At 48.5% G+C, this 21169-nt stretch overlaps 1 protein-coding gene across 3 annotated transcripts in view; it reads left to right on the plus strand.

Annotated features, from left to right (window-relative positions):
• Nucleotides 1-21169, plus strand: part of NAP1L4 (nucleosome assembly protein 1 like 4) — a 52712-nt gene that overhangs the window by 17408 nt on the left and 14135 nt on the right. For all 3 annotated transcript variants that reach the window (XM_005227333.4, XM_005227332.4, NM_001038094.2), the window contains 7 exon segments: nt 1710-1740; nt 1909-1967; nt 3530-3629; nt 10398-10539; nt 11049-11135; nt 12499-12630; nt 18773-18844. In XM_005227333.4, coding sequence (XP_005227390.1) covers nt 1710-1740; nt 1909-1967; nt 3530-3629; nt 10398-10539; nt 11049-11135; nt 12499-12630; nt 18773-18844 — 623 coding nt within the window.

A 21169-nucleotide genomic window follows, 5' to 3' on the forward strand; every position in this document is an offset into this window, starting at 1 on the left:
CTGTGAAGACTAACCTGGGATGGGGGAAGCCCTGTAAACTGAGATGTCTTCATGTAGACACTACCAGAGGTACATCCTGGGGGAAAAGGCTTTGGTATTTAACAGCTGGTAAAAGCTAAGTATGTTAGCTTTTAACATGTCATCAGATGTCGTTTTGAAGGCCTGCCTGTCTCGTGTTTTGCGTTTATAGTATGTGAAACGGCAGAATATAAGCCTGGGAGTAGCCCGGGTGCAGCTGTATGCATGCGGCCGACTGCAGGGGAGCTGAGCTGGGAAGCACGGGGATTCGAGTTTCTGTGTGGGGTGACTGTGGACTCAGTAGGAGGTGATGGGGACCCTTGGAGAGTGTTTTTCCATTGCTGGTTTTCATTTGCTTAAATCGTTTAGCTTTTGAAAAAGATAATGTAACATTTATGTACTATGTTCAATTCTTAAAATAGTTGGTAGTAGTTCAGTTGCTCAGTTGTGTCTGACTCTTGCAACCCCGTGGACCCGCCAGGCTCATCTGTCCCTAGGAGTTTCCAGGCAAGAATACTGGAGTGGGTTGCCATTTCTTTTTCCAGGTGATATTACCGACCCAGGGATCGAACCCAGGTCTCCGGCATTGCAGGCGGATTCTTTACCGGCTGAGCCGCCACTAGTTAGCATGTTTTATTTTGAAACAAGATGCAGTTAAAGCTGTTGTAGCTCATAAATTCCAGTTGGAGCTATTTTTCCTAACTAGGAAGGGTTATTGTTCTCTTTGACCCCAGGGCACTGATTAAAGGGTTTCTGCTTTGTTCAGATGCCCAGGAAGGAGACATCCACCAGCTATCAGCCTGAAAATGCCCCTCGGAGCCCCGGGATGGGGGGGTTGTTGCTAAACGTAGGACTAAGAAGGTTGATCACCAAGCCCGACTCTTTTTACCTGTGCATTTGGATAGGGTTACTATCAGGGTCTCTGAGGAGTAAAGGTCTTAGAACCCGCCTTTTATGGGTAGACAGTCCCCTGATGTGGAGCTGGACTTGTCTTTATGTCTCTTGTGAGAGTGGGATCATCCTGAGTGTGTTACATGGTGCTTTCACACAAGCACTGCATCTTCAGTGTACAACTCGTAGATTCAGTCCCAGACGGTTTCAGTTTTGTGACAGAGGAAGTTCCTCAGCCTTTTTATGCCCATAGCGGTAGTACCTATTTTACAGAGTGGTTCTGAGTATTAAAAGACCATCCAAAATAGATGTGCCTTGCCAGGAAAAAAAAAAAGGACCATATGTAATAAAATTTTAAACTCATCACATAAGTTGCAGTTTAAAAACAATATGAACACCAGTAAATGCTTTGAATTACTCTGAAATAATTGGCCTACCATAAATAAGTGTTCCTGTTTCTAAAACTTGGTATAAACACAAGTTAAAATTGATTAATTGTCATTATTCTGAAATCTGGTCGTTTTAGTGCGAACAAGAGAAATGTTTTATGAGCGAAATGTGCTTGCACTGAAACGCATATAGTTTGTATAATTTGCTGAGTTTCGACAAGTGTATGTATCCAGGTAACCAGTACCCCATTCAAGGTCTGGAACGTTCCCAGCGCCCCAGAGCATTCCCTCCCTGGGAGGTCCTCACCCTCATCTCAGAAAGTCACTGTTAGAAGAACGGGTTTGAAATGCTTTTGTTTATGAATGTTTGTAGTAATGTTGTGGTAATGTTCATTCTTTTTTAATTTGTAGGAGATAAAGACATTCAGATGGCAGATAACAGGTAAGGCAGAGTGGTCTCTGCTTGCTGGAGTGTACATTTTAGTTGGTGCGCCGGGGCCAGGTGTCATCAGGTGCTGCAGCTGACGGCTCTCGTTAGATAAGAAAAATGGCCCGTGTTGTCTGTCTTGAAACTTTGTGGAGACTAATACTTTTAAATATACGATTTTAGTTTTTCAGATGGGGTTCCTTCAGATTCCTTGGAAGCTGCTAAAAATGCAAGTAATACAGGTTAGTGCTGCGTGTGGGAGGGTGAGCCTCTGGTGAACTTGCATGCAGAGTGGGGGCTCCTACTCTTGAACCTTTTAGTAAAATAGAACAAGGAATTCAAGTTCTGGGTTATTGTACTTCAGAGGCTTTAGCGGAGTTAGAATGATTAAAATGAAGGCCAGCGCTTCATTCAGACCCGGCAGAAGTCAGGTGACCAGCAGGCACCTCAGGCTGACGGGGGAAGCCTGCATCCGCCAGTCTCTCCACTGACAGGGACCTTGTAGTCACCAGGCTGTCAGACACCTCGTTCTGTGGGCCTCTTGCCTACCCTGAGACGCTCGCATGGGGATTCGGACAGCACTGATGGTCCTAGCTGGATCGGGGATGACCTTGGTGGGCAGCAGAGGGTGTTCTCCTGCTTCTGTCAATCTGACTGACAGATAACATCCGTAAAGAAGCACTTCCCGTTGTCCCTTTCTAACATTATGTAGACTCATGGGTTTGCTTTTTGTTCTGTGTTCTATCATTTGCCATCGTTATTCTTTTTGGGGTGCAGGTTGTCCCATGTGGCCTGTGGAGGCCCCTTAGAGCTGGCCTCCGTGCCCCTTTGCTTCGTCTCCATCCGTTTTGGGTCCTCTCTGCCGTTGTGGCACAGGGGATGTTCCACTGTCTGTTGAGCTTTCCTTGCCCCAGACCTGAAGTCCACATTTATGCCAGGAGCCCTGTGTCTTTTAGTGGGGACAGAGATTTAGAAACCAGAACATATGTGCTGTCGGTTTATAGGCCTTTCGGCGGCTGGAGCCAGAGCTGTGCGTCTGTGTGTTCAGTATTTACGTGCTGTGCGTGTGTACAGTTCTACAGACACACAGTCACATCTGTGTCATATACGTGCACAGTGCTTCATGTTAGCCACTGTCCTTGTAGTTAAATGTTAAAAGAGAGTGCCTGCTGTCGTATTCAGCTTGCTCTCGTCACCGTCTTACAGAAGGGTGGGCAGTGCTCTGGGTCTGTGCTTCCTCTCGAGTCAGGTGAGGACGCAGACTCTGGGTTTCTGTAATGTCGCTGAGGGCTGGTCGGTTCAGGGCAGAGCGTGTGTCATGAGCCAGGGCTGTGCCGGTTCTCAGGAGGGCTGATGGCCCTCAGGGTGTTCTGTTCACTGGGGGTCAGCACAGCATGTGTGTGACTGGTGACCATGTCCTCGCTGGGAGGTGGGGGCTTCCATCGCTCAGGCGAGGGCAGGACCCTCGAGCGCCCTGTGTACGTTCGTAACCGCCCACTTGGTGACTGACGTAGGTTATGCCTTTAAAACCCTTTAAAAATAAGTGTTTTGACACTTTTCACTTTGTCACAGCTCTGTGTGCCGTAGTATTTTGTTGTTTAGTTGCTCGGTTGTGACCCCATGGACTGTAACCTGCCAGGCTCTTCTGTCCATGGGATTTCCCAGGCAAGAATACTGGAGTGGGTAGCCATTTCCTTCTCCAAAAAATAATTATTTTTGAAAAAAATGTTTTTTACTATTGACTGTTGTGTGGTGGGTGTATGTTATGTTTTTTTGGCTTTGTCTTTTTTTTAACTCTTAACAGAAAAGCTCACAGATCAGGTAATGCAGAATCCTCAAGTTTTGGCAGCTTTGCAGGAACGACTTGACAACGTCTCCCACACTCCTTCAAGCTACATCGAGACGTAAGTATGCCCTGAACGAGACTTGATGCAACTTTAAGAAACAAAGAAAGAAAACTCTTTGGGTTCTTAGGATTAACAATAAGTATGCTTTCATTCAGTAGACCTTGCCTGCTGTGAGAGCAGGCCCTGGGGCTCCAGAGACGAGCGTGGGTTAAAGCCTGGCAGAGGACGCAGGCCTGTGGTGAAGGTGGTATGGCGGGTCGGGCTCCCTGGGCCGTCCTGGAGCCTTGAGAGGACTTCACCTGTGCAGGAAGGGCCGGAGGGGGGCCCAGGGAGCCCGTGCTGCCTGCTCGGCCCCGCCAGCCTGTGGCGCCAGGCCTGCTCACTTGGGCAAGCCCTGTCCCGGGTGTGTGAGGACGCCCGTGCTTGGGGCCTTTGGACGGCCTTCGCAGGGCAGGGCTGGGCCTCAGTGTGTCCACCGTCTCCACGGGCGCCCCCGCACAGAACGGGGTGATGTCACAGGCAGGGCACGCTGGGGGTCTGCTCTGCCCAGAGAGAGGGTGTTCCGGGAGATGAGCTCGAGGGAGGGGTTCTGTGAGGGGCTGCAGACTGGATCGGTGTGTGTGGTGGTAGGCGGTGACCTGGGGTGAGCCGGGGAAACGAGCGAGAACGTTGGTTTCTCCTTTCCTGCTGCAGACCCTGGGCGCGTGGGGGCGCTGGCTGAGAGGAGACGGGAGCGGCAGGCGGTCCGTGGGGTGGAACTAGCCCCGTGTTGCGTGCTGCGTGTGAGGTGCCTGTCGTGGGGACAAGGCTGCGCGGGTGCTGCCACTGTTTGGAGGCCAGCTGGGAACCGTGTCGAGTCCAGTTGGCTTGAGCCCCGTGTTGTTCTGATTTGAAGCGTACGAAGTTAACCTCTAAGTTGCGTAATTAGTGTGGAAGAGAAGTGCAGGTGTTGATGTGTTCAGTGCCATAAATTCCTGCCCTGCCTTCTCCGGGCATCTTGCTCAGTTTCTGTGGTTGGGAGCCTGGGGTGCACCACCTCTGTCCACACTGCACTTGCCTGGTTGTCCCAAGATGGGGCCTCTGTGATCGAGGCTGTCCCAGGACACTAGGCCGTCCATATCTGCAGATTCAGCCAACGGAGGATCAAACATTGGGGGACAGAATTTTTCCAGGAAGTTGCAGAAAGGAGAACTATTTACATAGCGTTCACGTTGTATTTACAGTATATGGAAGGACATGCTGAGGTTATATGTGTGCACACGCTGCCCTCTTATACATAAGGGACTTGAGTGGGTTTTGACGGCCATGGTCCCGGCCCCCTGGACGGCCGCACCTTCTGAGCAGTGCCGTGTTGAGAGCTGCGGGCGCTGTGTCCTCCTAGCCTGATGCCTGCCCCCCCCCGGAGGAGGACTCCAGGCGGGACCCAGGCCCGAAGCAGGGGCTGTGTGCATCTTTGAAGGCCCAGGAGTCTGCTGTTTTTTCCAGGTTGTGACTCAGGGCTTTGGGTTAAATACATGATTTTGATGGATTTACAGTGTTTTTTTCCCCCTCTTATGATTTATAACAGTAAGACACCCAAATGAAGCTACTTCTTAGAAGGTAAAGAGTGCCGAAGGGCTGAGGCGCCCGTCGCACTCTGGCTCAGCACGACGCCTGTTGTCTCTGGTTTCTCCTTTGCTGTGCTGGTAGGAGCACTGATTCTTTGGGAACACGTTGTACACCGGCCCTGTTTTCATCCTGTTCATCTTGTCCCTGTTCCCAGTCTTTAACTTTGACATCAGCGGTCATCCAGTCCATAAATATTTGGTTGTTTTCTTAGACTAAATTCTGAGGAGAAGTTGAGACAAAGGATATTTTCAAGGTTCTCATTTGTCCTTAAGAAAAATGGGTCAGTAAGAGGGCCTCTGCCCTCAGCTTCATCAAACCTGGGAATTTTTTTTTTTTAATTGCCAATTTGATAAAAGATAGCAGTTTTGTTTTACTTTCCATTTTATTGTTAGTTTATCTTCTGCCGTGTGCAGGCTTCCTCGAGTTGCGGGCAGCGGGGCTTCTCCTGCTCAGGAGCAGGTTCGGTAGTTGTGGCACACGGACTAGGCTGCCAGTGGCATGTGCGATCTTCCCAGACCGGGGATCGAACCTGTGTCCCCAGTATTGGAAGGTAGGGTCTTACCCACTGAACCATCAGGGAAGTCCAAGACAGCAATTCTTTTAAATTTAAATTCTTTTGGATATTTTGTGAGATTGGGCCTTTCTGCCGTGTTTGATTATTTGTGTTAGGTTGGCAAAAGAAATTTCGACTTCTTCCTGTATGATGGTTCTGGAAGTGATGGTGGTTGTCCAGTCGCTCAGCTGTGTCTGACTCTTCAGCCCCATGGACTGCAGCACTCCAGGTTTCTATGACCTTTACCATCTCCCGGGGCTTGCTCAAACTCAAGTCTATCAAGTCGGTGACGCCATCCAGCCATCTTATCCTCTGTCCGCCCTCTTCTCTTCCTGCCTTCAGTCTTTTCCAGCATCAAAGTCTTCTCTAGTGAGTTGGTTCTTACATCAGGTCGGCTAAGTATTGGAGTTTCAGCTTCAGCATCAGTCCTTTCAATGAATATTCAGGGTTGATTTCCTTTAGGATTGACTAGTTTGATCTCCTTGCAGTCCAAGGGACTCTCAAGAGTCTTCTCCAACACCACAGTTCAAAAGCATCAATTCTTTGGTGCTCAGCCTTCTTTATGGTCCAGCTCTCACATCCGTACATGACTGCTGGAAAAACCATAGCTTTGACTAGATGGACCTTTGTGAGCAAAGTAATGTCTCCGTTTTTTAATACTTGTCATAGGTTTCCTTCCAAAGAGCAAGCGTCTTTTAATTTCATGGCTACATCACCGTCCACAATGATTTTGGAGCCCAAGAAAAAAAAGCCTGTGACTGTTTCCGTTGTTTCCCCATCTGTTTGCTATGAAGTGATGGGACCAGTTGCCATGATCTTAGTTTTTGAACATTGAGTTTTAAGGCAGCTTTTTCACTTTTCTCTTTCACCTTCATCAAGAGGCTCTTTAGTTCCTCTTCGATTTCTGCCACAAGGGTGGTGTCATCTGCATATCTGAGGTTATTGATATTTCTCCCGGCAATCTTGATTCCAGCTTGAGATTCATCCAGCCCGGAATTTCGCATGATGTACTCTGCATATAAGTTAAATAAGCAGGGTGACAATATATGGCCTTGACGTACCCCTTTCCCAATTTGGAACCAGTCCGTTGTTCTTTGTCTGGTTCTAACTGTTGCTTTTTGATCTGCATACAGATATCTCAGGAGGCAGGTCAGGCGGACTGGTATTACCATCTCTTCAACAATTTTCCAGTTTGTTGTGATCCACACAGTCAAAGGCTTGGGCGTAGTCAATAAAGTAGAACTCTCTTGGTTTTTCACGGATCTAGCAGATGTTGGTAGTTTGATCTCTGCTTCTTCTGCCTTTTCTAAATCCAGCTTGAACATCTGGAAGTTCTTGGTTCATGTACTGTTGAAGCCTGGCTTGGAGAATTTTGAGCATTACTTTGCTAGCATGTGAGATGAGTGCATTTGTGTGGTAGTTTGAACGTTGTTTGTCAGAGACAAAAAAGGATTTGTGCAATATATGGAGAGGGTGCTGTGACTGATCAAAGTATCAAAAGTGGTTTCATGCTGAGGTTTCTTGCTGGATGACGCTCCAAGGTCGGGTAGACTAGTTGAAATTGATGGTGATCAAATTGAGACGTTAACTGACGGCAGTCAGCGTTACCGTCTGCAGGAGGCAGCCTGTATCCAAGTGTCCACATCAGGCACTGACAATCATTCGCACAAGTTGGTTACGTTAATCACTTTGATATTTAGGCTCCACGTAAGTTAAGTGAAAAAAACCTCGACATGTGATTCTCTCCTTAAATTAAATGGGCTTCCCTTGTAGCTCAGTCAATAAAGAATCTGCCTGTAGTACAGGAGACCTGGGTTTGATCCCTAGATTGGGAAGATCTCCTGGAGAAGGAAATGGCAACCCACTTCAGTATCCTTGCCTGGAAAATCTCATGGACAGAGGAGCCTGGTGGTCTGCTATCCATGGGGTTGCAAAGAGTTGGGCACGACTGAGCAACTAACACTTCCTTACCTTACTCTACCTAAATGTGATGAGAACGTTTTGTTTTTAAAATAAATTGTGACGGGAGATGGAAAGTGGATAGTGTACAAGAATGTGGAATGGAAGAGATCATAGGGCACGTGAAATGACCCCTCAGCAGCCGCACCACAGACCAGCCTTCACCCAGCGGAGGTGACACAGTGTGTATGGAGGATTGGAGAGGCGTCCTGCGTCACGAGCGCCTTCCGGAAGACCGAGCAGTTAATCCCAACAAGTACTGCGCCCACTTGGTGCTGCTGTTAAGTCACTTCAGTCGTGTCCGACCCCAAAGACTGCAGCCCACCAGGCTCCCCCACCCCTGGAACTCTCCAGGCAGGAACACTGGAGTGGGTTGCCATTGCCTTCTCCCAGTTAGACCAGCTGAAAGCAGCATTCGACTGACAGCGTCCGGGGTTAGTCACCAGCGAGCACGTGCTCCTTCGTCAGGATAGTGTAAGACCGTGTGTTTCTTTGACGACCAGGCAAAGGCTCAGCTAGGAAGTTCTGGTTCATCCGCCATATTCACCAGACCTTGCACCTTCCAATTTCCACTTATTTTGGTCTTTACGAAATTGTTTTAATGGAAAAAAATTTCACTTCCCTGGAAGACTGTAAAAGGCACTTGGAACAGTTCTTTTGGCTCAAAAAGATAAAAAGCAGCTTTTCTGGTGGCACAGTCATAAAGAATCTGCTTGCCAAAGCAGGAGATACAGGTTTGATCCCTGATCCGGGAAGATCCCACACGCCTCGGAGCAGCTAAGCCCACATGACCCAGCTCTCAAGCCTGTGCTCCAGAGCCCAGTAGCCTCGACTCCTGAGTCCTGATGCTGCAACTGCTGAAGCCTGCGCTCAGCAATAGAAGCCCCTGACCTGAGGGGCCAACTAGAGAGCAGCGCCTGCTCGCCAGCCAGAGAAGATTCAGTGCAGCAACAGAGAGGCAGCAGAGCCAGTGAATAAATAAATGGAGTTATGAGGTTGCCTGAAAAATGGCAGAAGGTAGCAGAACAAAACACTGAATATGTTGTTCAATGAAATTTTTGATGAAAATGAAAAATGGCTTTTATATTTACTTAAAAAGCAACAGTTAGAACTGAACATGAAACAACAAACTGGTTCCAAATAGGGAAAGGAGTACATCAAGGCTGTATATTGTCACCCTGCTTATTTAATTTATATGCAGAGTACATCATGAGAAACGCTGGGCTGGAAGAAGCACAAGCTGGAATCAAGATCGCCGGGAGAAATATCAATAACCTTAGATATGCAGATAACACCACCCTTATGGCATAAAGTGAAGAGGAACTAAGAAGCCTCTTGATGAAAGTGAAAGAGGAGAGTGAAAAAGTTGGCTTAAAACTCAACATTTAGAAAACGAAGATCATGGCATCTGGTCCCATCACTTCATGGGAAATAACATGGGGAAACAGTGGAAACAGTGTCAGAGTTTATTTTTTGGGTCTCCAAAATCACTGCGGATAGTGACTGCAGCCATGAAATTAAAAGACGCTTTGTTCCTTGGAAGGAAAGTTATGACCAACCTAGATAGCATATTGAAAAGCCGAGACATTACTTTGCCAACAAAGGTCCGTCTGGTCAAGGCTATGGTTTTTCCTGTGGTCATGTATGGATTTGAGAGTTGGACTGTGAAGAAGGCTGAGCGCCAAAGAATTGATGCTTTTGAACTGTGGTGTTGGAGAAGACTCTTGAGAGTCCCTTGGACTGCAAGGAGATCCAAGCAGTCCATTCTGAAGGAGATCAGCCCTGGGATTTCTTTGGAGGGAATGATGCTAAAGCTGAAACTCCAGTACTTTGGCCACCTCATGCGAAGAGTTGACTCATTGGAAAAGACTCTGCTGCTGGGAGGGACTGGGGGCAGGAGGAGAAGGGGACGACAGAGGATGAGATGGCTGGATGGCATCACTGACTTGATGGACGTGAGTCTGAGTGAACTCCGGGAGTTGGTGATGGACAGGGAGGCCTGGCGTGCTGCGATTCATGGGGTCGAAAAGAGTCGGACACGACTGAGCGACTGAACTGAACTGAAAAAGCAATGGAACGTTTTGGTCAGTCCAGTATTTCTTGTGAATTATCTTTTCAGCTTCCTCTTCCCCTACCACCCTGCTCTTGGTGGGGGTGGGTGTTTGTTCTTTTTTTTTTTTTATGTTACACATCATTTTATTGCACATTTCTCATTTTATGTGATAATATTTGCTGTTTATATTTATTTTAGACTATGGAAATGATGTAAGACAAAAAACAAATTTGAGTGATTTTCTTATTCAAGTTCAAGATGGATAGTTAACAGGGGAGACAACTCATAACATCAACATCACCTCTGGCCCAGGAACTGCTAATGAATGTACAGTGCAGTGGTGGTTCAAGAAGTTTTGCAAAGCAGATGAGAGCCTTTAGATGAGGAGAGTAGTGGCCGGTCATCAGTAGCTGACAACGACCAACTGAGAGCAGTCATTGAGGCTGATCCTCTTACAACTGCGTGAGAAGTTGCCGAAGAGCTCAACGCCAACCGTTCTAGTCGTTTGACATTTGAAGCAAACTTGTTTGTTCTTAATGATTTTTAGAAGCTCTGTTTCATGGTGGGGATGTTAATTCTATGTTAATATTGTAGTAAAAAAAAAAAATAAGTACTTACTTCGCATTCATCTGGATTCTTTTCCCCTCTCTAGTTTACCTAAAGCAGTAAAAAGAAGAATCAATGCATTGAAGCAGCTCCAGGTGAAATGTGCGCATATAGAAGCCAAGTTCTATGAAGAAGTTCATGACCTGGAGAGGAAGTACGCAGCCTTATACCAGCCTCTCTTCGACAAGGTCAGGTGCTGTTAGTGAGTTTCAGATCTTTCTCCTGGAAAGACATCCAGAAATACCCGGGGATCACTGAATGTCTGACTTTAAGCCTCAAAACTTAGCATCTTAAAACAAGCTATGCTATGCTATGCTATGCTAAGTCACTTCAGTCGTGTCCGACTCTGTGTGACCCCATAGACGGCAGCCCATCAGGCTGCCCCATCCCTGGGATTCTCCAGGCAAGAACACTGGAGTGGGTTGCCATTTCCTTCTCCGGTGCATGAAACTGAAAAGTGAAAGTGAAGTCGCTCAGTCGTGTCTGACTCTTAGCGACCCCATGGACTGCAGCCCACCAGGCTCTTCCGTCCATGGGATTTTCCAGGCAAGAGTACTGGAGTGGGGTGCCATTGCCTTCTCCAAAACAAGCTATGAAGGCATCCAGTTTTCAGTCTTTTCATTCACATTATTTACAGGTTCATTGTCTTGACTCTCGAGTTTCTGAATAACTGTAAGATCTTATTTTTTACTCTTAGAGAAGGGAATTCATCACTGGTGACGTTGAGCCCACAGACGCAGAGTCTGAGTGGCACAGTGAGACTGAAGAGGAGGACAAGTTGGCCGTAAGTTTCTTCTTCGTGGGCGCCACTGGCGTTCTGTTTCAGTGCTGCTGCAAACAAGACGGCCTTGGGTGGTGGTCTAGTGGTTAGGGCCTGGTGCTTTCTCCGCCACGGCCCGGTTCTAGTCCTGGTCTGGAGAACTGAGGTCCCAAGCTGTGCAGTGCAGTGGGGTATGGGTGAAAAAAGAAATAAAATGGTTTTCCTCTACGCAGAGGAGCGCTCCTAACAGCAGGCGTGGCTTCACCCTTAGGTTGAGTGTTCAGGTGTCTTCAGGACGGTGAAACAGGATGGCTTGCAAGTCTGGCGTCTGACTGGCCCTGGCAGTCACCAGACACTGTCCCCCTTCTCGGCCGTCGGGCACCCACGTGTAGTGCAGACCGTTGGGGAGGTGAAGGAGGCAGAGACCCACGAGGGCAGAGCACAGCGCGCCTGGTGGGGCAGGCCCTGGAGGCAGGGCTGCGGTGGGCAGAGCACACAGGAGCTCAGTGCTGGCGGAGTGGCCCTGGTGCCTCTCACCGCTGGACGCTGGAAGGTGCTCCTCGGGCCACGTGCTCTGACCCCCCTGCTGGCAGCCTTCTCCTGGGGCTGGTGACGGGCGCCAGTCCAGTGCTGTGGGAGCCCCAGCACGATCCGGTGAGCTCTGTTGCCCGATAGCACATTTGGAAGTCGTCTTTCTACCCCATAGTGTAAACGTTCAGAGAGGTTTTTTATGTTATTTTTGGTCGCTGTGTGTCTTTTTGATCATTTACAAACATGTCAAGTCTGATGTAGCTGAAGCTGTGCCTGTGGATAGCTGTGCATCAGGTCTTCACTATGGGAGGAGAATCTGCCTCTGCTAGCTTGAAGACCCCTGTCATCATTGCCCCTGAGAATCACGCATCAGGGCTGTGACATAGCAGAGACTCCCTTCCTCTCGGGCACAGCAGCTTCCTCTCACCACCCTGCTGTTTGCACGCTGCCTCTGTCCCTACACCCCTGCAGCTTGGGTGTGCAGCGTGGCGGGCATTTCTGTTGTGGAGGTCCTGGAGTGTCCTCTGCTGGTGATTGTCCCGGGTGGATGGCGAGCCAGCGCTGGGCAGCCTCTCCCTGTTGGGGGCCTGTGCCAGTCCCCAGCTCTGCTCCCCGTGGTCTAGAATTAGACTGAGGAATTACATCCGGATATGGATGCCTGAAAGGCTTTGTTTCTCCGAGACATTTGAGTGTGTGATGGCACAGTGGTCCTGGAGATGCAGATTCAAAGACAAGGAGTTTGATAGAGGTTTTAATGGGATTCTGAAACTATATTCTGTATTAAATAAGCCACTGCAAAATCTGTAAACTTGTTGCTTCATAATAAGTATTCTGTTTTGCATCTTTGTGTTTGTAGGGAGATATGAAAAATAAAGCAGTCATAGCAGAAAAAGAAGCAGCAGCAGCAGAAGAGCCCGCCCCCAGAGGCATTCCGGAGTTCTGGTTCACCATTTTCAGAAACGTGGACATGCTGAGCGAGCTGGTGCAGGTGGGCTCACGGCACCTCCCCCTTGGGCAGGCGAGCTGGCTGTGAGCTCGCCGCAGGTGTTGGCGGCGGTGGAAAGGCCTCTCGTGTGGCCGTAGCTTGGCGGAGGAGTCAGCGGGGCCCCTGACTCCTCGTGCCCTGGTCCCCTGGGAAGGCCCACCTCGAGGAGCCTCTGCCGAGCCTGAGGTAGCCGTGCTGCTGGTTGCAGCCTCGCCCCAGGAAGAGAATGAGCAGATCCCGAGCCTTCCTCGCTTCACTCACATGATGTGGACACGAGAGAGGCGTCGGGGCGCGGGCCCAGGTGGAAGTGCTGGTGCTGAGGGGCCCAGTGTGTGCACACACACGTCTGTGCACGGTGACACGCGGGCGCATGCTGACTGAGTTGTGGCTTTTTTTTTTTTTTTTTTTTTCAGTTTTTTAAATTTGTTTAGGTTTATTTTATGGCTTGGGATATGATCTTGGTATGTGTTCATAGACCCTTTAAAAATATATTTATTCTGCTGTTATTGGGTGAAGTATTATAGTTGATTGGACATTGATGTTTGATGGTATTGCTGATTTCTTCTAGATCCTTGCTGATTTCTGTCTAGTTCTCTCTATTGTTTAGAGAGAGATGTTGAACTTGCCAACTTTAATTTTCAGTCTATTTCTCCTTTCAGTTCTACCAGTTCCTGCATCAAATAATTTGCAACTCTGTCATTTGGTATATAAGCACTTAGAATTGCCATGTCTTTTTAATGGATTGATTCATCAATATATAATGTTTCTCTGTGTCTCTGGTCATTTTCTTTGATATGAAATCAATTTTACTTGATATTAATATAGACACTACTATTTTTTTTTTTTTTTTTGGTTACTGTTTGTGTATCTTTTCCAATCCTTTTACTTCCAACTTGACCATTTTATTTCATTTTCAGTAAGGTTCTAGTAGATAGTTCATGATTTTTCGTACTCTGGCCATCTCTGTGCTTTATTTTTTTTTTTTTTAATTTGTTGGTTATTCAGCAGCGTGTTGTTCAGCCTCCATATGTTGGAATTTTTAATAGTTTTTCTCCTGTAATTGAGATCTAATCTTACTGCATTGTGGTCAGAAAAGATGCTTGGAATGATTTCTATTTTTTTGAATTTACCAAGGCTAGCTTTATGGCCCAGGATGTGATCTATCCTGGAGAAGGTTCCATGTGCGCTTGAGAAAAAGGTGAAATTCATTGTTTTGGGATGAAATGTCCTATAGCTATCAATTAGGTCTAACTGGTCTATTGTATCGTTTAAAGTTTGTGTTTCCTTGTTAATTTTCTGTTTAGTTGATCTATCCATAGGTGTGAGTGGGGTATTAAAGTCTCCCACTATTATTGTGTTATTGTTAATTTCTCCTTTCCTACTTTTTAGCATTTGTCTTACATATTGCGGTGCTCCCGTGTTGGGTGCATATATATTTAAAATTGTTATATCTTCTTCTTGGATTGATCCTTTGATCATTATGTAGTGACCTTCTTTGTCTCTTTTCACAGCCTTTGTTTTAAAGTCTATTTTATCTGATATGAGTATTGCTACTCCTGCTTTCTTTTGGTCCCTATTTGCATGGAAAATCTTTTTCCAGCCCTTCACTTTCAGTCTGTATGTGTCCCCTGTTTTGAGGTGGGTCTCCTGTAGACAACATATGTAGGGGTCTTGTTTTTGTATCCATTCAGCCAGTCTTTGTCTTTTGGTTGGGGCATTCAACCCATTTACGTTTAAGGTAATTACTAATAAGTATGATCCCGTTGCCATTTACTTTATTGTTTTGGGTTCGAGTTTATACACCATTTTTGTGTTTCCTGTCTAGAGAATATCCTTTAGTATTTGTTGGAGAGCTGGTTTGGTGGTGCTGAACTCTCTCAGCTTTTGCTTGTCTGTAAAGCTTTTGATTTCTCCTTCATATTTGAATGAGATCCTTGCTGGGTACAGTAATCTGGGCTGTAGGTTCTTTTCTTTCATCATTTTAAGTATGTCTTGCCATTCCCTCCTGGCTTGAAGAGTTTCTATTGAAAGATCAGCTGTTATCCTTATGGGAATTCCCTTGTGTGTTATTTGTTGTTTTCCCTTGCTGCTTTTAATATTTGTTCTTTGTGTTTGATCTTTGTTAATTTGATTAATATGTGTCTTGGGGTGTTTCTCCTTGGGTTTATCCTGTTTGGGACTCTCTGGGTTTCTTGGACTTGGGTGATTATTTCCTTCCCCAGTTTAGGGAGTTGTGGCTTTTGATCAGGTTTTTATCTGAAATGGCCTGGCGTGCACTCTTGCTAATTGTACAAATATTTAACAAGTTGCTGTTATTCTTCTAATAACTTTTATTGAAAAAGTCTTTTTTTTCAATGGCAATGGCCAGGCTCTCTTTGTCTTGCTTTATGGACCTTTCTAGAGTGAAATGGTGAACCACTTAAAAGGTAACAGATGTGACGTTCCCTGAGATGAGTTTCCAGAATTCAGAAATTAGTACTGCTCAGAAGTCCACAGAGAGGGTGGGCTCTGCATTTGATTCGGGTGGGTCGGCACAGTGCTTTCACATCGGAGAGCTTGGCCGTGGCGGGCGTGCAGACGGCTCTCGCTGCTGCAGCTCCGGTGCGATTCCAGGGCGGCGGTTGTTGCGGTTCAGAAACGCGCTGCGTCGCTGCCGCCTCCTGCCTCTTCGGACCCGTGTCTGGGCGCCGGAGCCTGAGAAGGCGTGGCAGGAGTCTGCTCCTGCTCTCTGTCCGGGCTGGGGGATGTTTCAGTGTATTAGAGTCGTCTGTGTTCTTTCTTTCTTAATATACATGTTGTGTAGAAGTATAGTTGACTTACAGTGTTTCAGGTACGGAGCCTGGTGATTCTGTGGTACGTATACAGACTTCCCATCACAGATTATTATAAGACAATGACGGTACTTCCCTGTGGTATACAGTAGACCTTTGTTGCTTGTTGCATATCTATTTTTTTTTTTTTAATTAGAAAGCAGTGGCACCCCACTCCAGTACTCTTGCCTGGAAAATTCCATGGATGGAGGAGCCTGGTAGGCTGCAGTCCATGAGGTCGCTAAGAGTCGGACACAACTGAGCGACTTCACTTTGACTTTTCACTTTCACGCATTGGAGAAGGGAATGGCAGCCCACTCCAGTGTTCTTGCCTGGAGAATCCCAGGGATGGGGGAGCCTGTTGGGCTGCCGTCTATGGGATCGCACAGAGTCGGACACGACTGAAGTGACTTAGCAGCAGCAGCAGCATTCTACTCAGACTAACTCAAACAAGTGGAAGCAAAATGTCATAAATTTTTCTGACAGGCGAAAATTTGTAAGTTTTCTAAAATATATATTATACATGTTATTATATATATGTATACAAAAGCTTTTCTCCTATGTTTGATAAAGACTTGAGAAAGAACATCAAAAAAAAAAAGAGATGGAGAAATGGGAAAACGTAAATGAAATGGGAGCACTGAGCATGAAACAGAAAAAGTGAAGCAGACGTGATAAAGGGTCAGACAGTCCAGTTGTCTCTGAGCATGGCTGCTCAGCAGAAGCGCAGCTGTGGCTTTGGAGAATAAAAGCAATACCTGGGCATTTGTATTTTTTCAAAAATTCCAAGATTATTCTGATATACATCTTGTTTACAGGTTTTTACAGGTGATTGCAGGCTTTTCTCGGAGAAGGCAATGGCACCCCACTCCAGTACTCTTGCCTGGAAAATCCCATGGACGGAGGAGCCTGGTGGGCTGCAGTCCATGGGGTCGCTAAGAGTCGGACACAGCTGAGCGACTTCACTTTGACTTTTCACTTTCACGCATTGGAGAAGGGAATGGCAACCCACTCCAGTGTTCTTGCCTGGAGAATCCCAGGGGCAGGAGAGCCTGGTGGGTTGACGTCTATGGGGTCACACAGAGTCGGACACGACTGAAGTGACTTAGCAGCAGCAGCAGCAGGCTTTTCTATTAAATGGTAGTCTTGGTGATACAGGATTCTATTGTTTTTCTGTTGACCAATCATGATACAATGATATTAAATGAGTAATAGTTACGAAATCACAAAAGCGAAAGATGTGTTTATCAGTTTTTACAATCAATAGCCAGACAAAAAATTAAAACTAATTACAATTGCCTGCCATAATGGGAACATGATTAGCCTAACAATAAAAAATAATCATTCGCAATTGGGGGGGTCAAGCAGAGTGATAGGGTCAGTGGAGGTGCATACACGAAAGCCCATGCAGACAAGCGAAAGTCAGAGAAGTCCGCCGCGCCAAACCAGCTTTAGGACAGACGCTGAAAGAACTTCTCCAGGCAGGAGCACGAGCCTGTGTGTTCTTATCCAAGCTTCTCTTCCATGGGGAAAGCTGTGGTTCAAGAACAGTAGACCATTAGGGATTCCTGGCGGCCCAGTGGTTAGGGCCTTGTGCTTTCACTGCCAGGCCCAGGTTTGACTCCTGGTTGGTAACTGAGATCCTGTAATCCGAGTAGTGTGGTCCAGAAAGAGAAAAGGGAGAAAGAATACTGGATCGTGCTTTTGAGAGTGCCGTGAGCCAGAAATGTATTGAGGAACTTGAGCAGTACATGCTAGAATCAGATTCTCACTGACTGTTAGAGTCTCCCGGGCAAGTTTTAAAGGGAAGTCGCGGCATCAGTGCCTCCCACCCCCAGTCAGTGAGGGTGTGAGGTGCTTGTAGAGGCTCGGGAGGTTCTGACTGTCTTCATGACTTTGAAGCTTGTGGGGAGCAGCTCTAAACCGGCCCTCGAGTAGCTTCTGCCACTGGCGCTTAGTTTTGGACCACCGTTTAGGCCACGGGACGTCCTCGCGCTCCGGTGCTGATCCATGGCTGGTTGCGGAAGTGGAGGCCATCCTGGTTGTTTGTACATGTGGCACAGTCCCGTGGGCGCTGCTGGTCTGACTGAGGGTTCGGGGGAGCCCCAGGCATCACTGTGGAGCCTTGCTTTCTGCTTCTGGAATTTGGAGTTGACGTCTCATATGGATGTGGCCTTTAAGAACTGTTTTGAGCTTACCTTTTGTCCAGAGACGTGCAAGGTGCCTTTGATATTGCTGGTTTTATACAGGCTGGCCTCAGAGACATTGTGCATTTGGTTCCAGCACCCTGCAGTAACGTGAACGTAGCATTAACGTGAGTCATGTGAATGTTTTGGTTTCCCAGTGAATAATAAAAACTAGGTTTACACTATATTATAATCTGTTACGTGTACAATAGCGTTATGTCTAAAAAATGTACATTTTTGTTGTTGTTCAGTCACTGAGTTGTGTCTGACTCTTTGTGACCCCGTGGACTGCAGCTCACCAGGCTTCCCTGTCCATCACCATGTCCCGGAACTTGCTCAAAATCATGTCCATTGACAAAAATGTACATATCTTAATTTAAAAATACTTTATTGCTAAAAGATGCTAACCGTTGTCTGACAGCCTAGGGTTAAGAGAAGCCTTCACGTTGCAAAACAAAACCCAAAATATCTGTGAAGTGTGTTAAACGAGGTCTGCCTACGATGTAGAAAGAACTTAAAATAGGGAAACGGGAGTTTTCAGGCTTAATGAGCCTCAGGAAGTCCTTAGACTTCTGGGGTGAAGAAGTGACTGTTCTACACATAAAGCACCTTTCCTTAGCATGTGGTCTCTGGGTTTCGGGTCTTGTGATTTTTTCCCCTGAGTTCTTCTCAAATAGCAGGCGTGGTGGACTTGTGTGTTTGCATAATGATGACTTGTGAAGCCTAGAGCCGCCGTCAGACGCGCGTCTGTAGTGCCCATCGTTCAGGTCTCGGGTGCGCTGTGTGAGTGGTCTTGACTGAGTGACTGGATCCTGACTGCCTGGTGAGGGGATGGCTGCCCAGGTCAGTAGCTTGTCCAGGCGTTTCTTCTGATCCTGTCTCTCTGGGGATGTGAGGACCATCAGTCTGCACTGGTGGCGTTCCTGATTCCGTCTGCACTGACAGCTGGGGGTGGTGTGAGAGCCAGCACGGCTCCTGCCCCACGGCCCCTCCCTGCGGCCACCCCGGGGCTGGCGGTGAGTGACAAGGACAGAATTTCTGCAGGGCTAATGACCCAGAGTCTAGGGGGCAATGAAGCAGCGGCGCAGTGGGAACAGGTCTGTTGTCTGCTGCCACTCACCAGGGCCTTTTTTTTCTCTTTGTGATTAGGAGTACGATGAGCCAATCTTGAAACACCTGCAGGATATAAAAGTGAAGTTTTCGGACCCTGGACAGCCTATGGTGAGTGCTGCTTGGTGTCAGAGGGTCAGGGCCCTGAGGGTGATGGGCTGGGAGCCAGCGAGAAACGCGCCCGCTGCTGGGTGCCTCGAGTGCCGCGCCCACTCTCAGTCTCCCGCCTGGCTCAGCAGCGTGCGGGCTGCCTGGTGACTCGGTGGCAGGCGCAGCGGTCGGCCGGGATGCGCTGTGCCGTGCTCTGCTTTCTGAGCCGGTTTGTTTCCTGTGTCCTGTGGGCTGGTGTCAGCCTTCTCTCAGGTGCCCCCCAGGGTTCTGAGGACAGGATGTATATAGAGCGGGTTACAGGGGCGGCGGGCGCATCCTCAGGTACATGCAGTGCTTTAGCAGAGGTCCTCGGGGCTGGGGGAGGCCGGCGCCCTCGGTTTTGAGACTGACTCTGGTGGGTACGATGGAGAGGCGTTCCTCTGCTCCTTGAGCTGTGCTTCCCAGAATTCTTGCTTCTGTGGGCTGCGTGCCAGTGAGTGAGCCTGCCAGCCCCGCTCTCTGCAGCAGTCTCAGCACGAGGCTGCCTGCGCTGGGTCCTCTGAGAGTGCCTGGTGGGGCCCATGCCAGCGCCACAGCAGCTGCAGCGCCACCTGCTGCCCGCCTGCCTGCGGCTCTGCATTTCAGGTCTTGGAGACACGGCGCCTGCGGACCGCAGGGCTTGTCCCCTTTCCTGTCCAGTATGTGGCCTGTGGGGCCGCACACCTGTGTCTGTCCCTTCCCTGCTGGCTCCACCCTGGAAAGATGTTCTGACACCCCTCTGCAGCTGGGGTGGGGGCCCTTCAGGTAGCGAGGGAGCCCCCTCTTTCCCGCCACACCCCACTCATCGCAGGGCCTTCCCCTGTGGCTCTCTTCCAGGTGACACTCTTCCCCCGGGTGGGGCTCGCACCCCTAGAGGCGTCCTGTGGCAGTGAGCTGAGTGCGCTGCGACGACTGAACCCTTGTCCCCTGGGGTGGTGGGGTGTGCGTGCATGGTATATGTGTGATTTGATGATTGCTGCCTTCCTCAGCTTCCCAGTGGGTGCTGGAGTGCCTTGCCAGGTGCTCCTTCAGGGCACCTTCCTGACTGCAGGGATCGAACTCGGGTCTCGTGCGCTCCTGCTCCTGCAGGTGGACTTGACCACTGTGCCACCTGGGAGGCTCAGAGTTACACACGCCCCTCCCTCGTGCGTCTCCCTCCCACCCACACCCCCACCTTATTCTCAACTAGACAGAGGCCTAGGAAAGAAGGAAAAGGAGGAAAATGTGAAGGAAGGAAGTAACACCCTAGGCTTGGAGAGATGACAGGGGAGAGAGAGAAGTGAGTGATTCTGTCCATTCGGCAGTAGGGGTGATGAAGGACAGTGGGACAGAGCTGTTGGTTAGTCCAGCCCAGTCCCCAGGGTGGCCCGTCCACGCCTGTGGTCACGACCCTCAGCAGTTCTGACGGAAGAGCGTATGCTGCTGGAGCCCATCGTGGAGATGGGTTTCTGGGGGACAGGTCAGGAGAGGCCTGGGGAGGGTCCCACTGACGCTCTCACTGCCTGTAGCTGCCTTCCTGTCTTGTACCAAAAGTTTGACTTCAGTTTTAGATTCAAAGGATTCAACAACAAAACAAACCTCTTGTTACACACAATTTCAATTTTTTATAGAAGGTTATTTGACTTAATTTAATAAATGGTCATTAAAAGAAAAGAATAGAAACGACAGACAGAAGTGACCGTGCGTGTATCACCAGGTTGGGCCCACAGCCCACACCCAGACTCCAGCAGGCTGGGGTCCTGACTGGGAAGGGGTCCTGGGCGGTGCGTCTGCCCCATGGAAGATCTTCAGATGGGAGTTTGGGGGTTTCCTGTTTACAGTCTCAGGCCACGAACCGATACCGTGATCAGTTTGTGCACAGAAACGTAGCTCTGGTTTCACTTTAGCTTTCGAAATGCTGTTTGTTTCATCTCTAAGATCTATTAGACGTGAGGGGCTGGCCAGGCCTCCCGGGCCTAAGATTCCGGGAACTGTCCCTTCCTTATCTCGGGCGCCACCTGACTTGCTTGTGCTTGCAGGAGATGCGGGTTTGATCCCTGGGTCAGGAAGATCCCCTGGAGGAGGGCATTGCAACCCACTCTGGTATTCTTGCCTGGAGAATCTCATGGACAAGAAGAGCCTGGCGGGCTCCAGTGTGTCGGGTCACAGAGTTGGGCATGACCGCGGTGCATGCTTCTTACCGGCTGTTTGTTTCACCTCTTGCGTCATAAGACTTCTTAGACCCCGAGGGGCTGGCCAGGCCTCTGGGCGCTTAAGAGATTCCAGGACCCACTCCTTTTCTTATCTAGAGTGCCACCTGACTCACTG

Source organism: Bos taurus, chromosome 29 (assembly GCF_002263795.3).
Source record: "Bos taurus isolate L1 Dominette 01449 registration number 42190680 breed Hereford chromosome 29, ARS-UCD2.0, whole genome shotgun sequence".
Classification (NCBI taxonomy): domain Eukaryota; kingdom Metazoa; phylum Chordata; class Mammalia; order Artiodactyla; family Bovidae; genus Bos; species Bos taurus.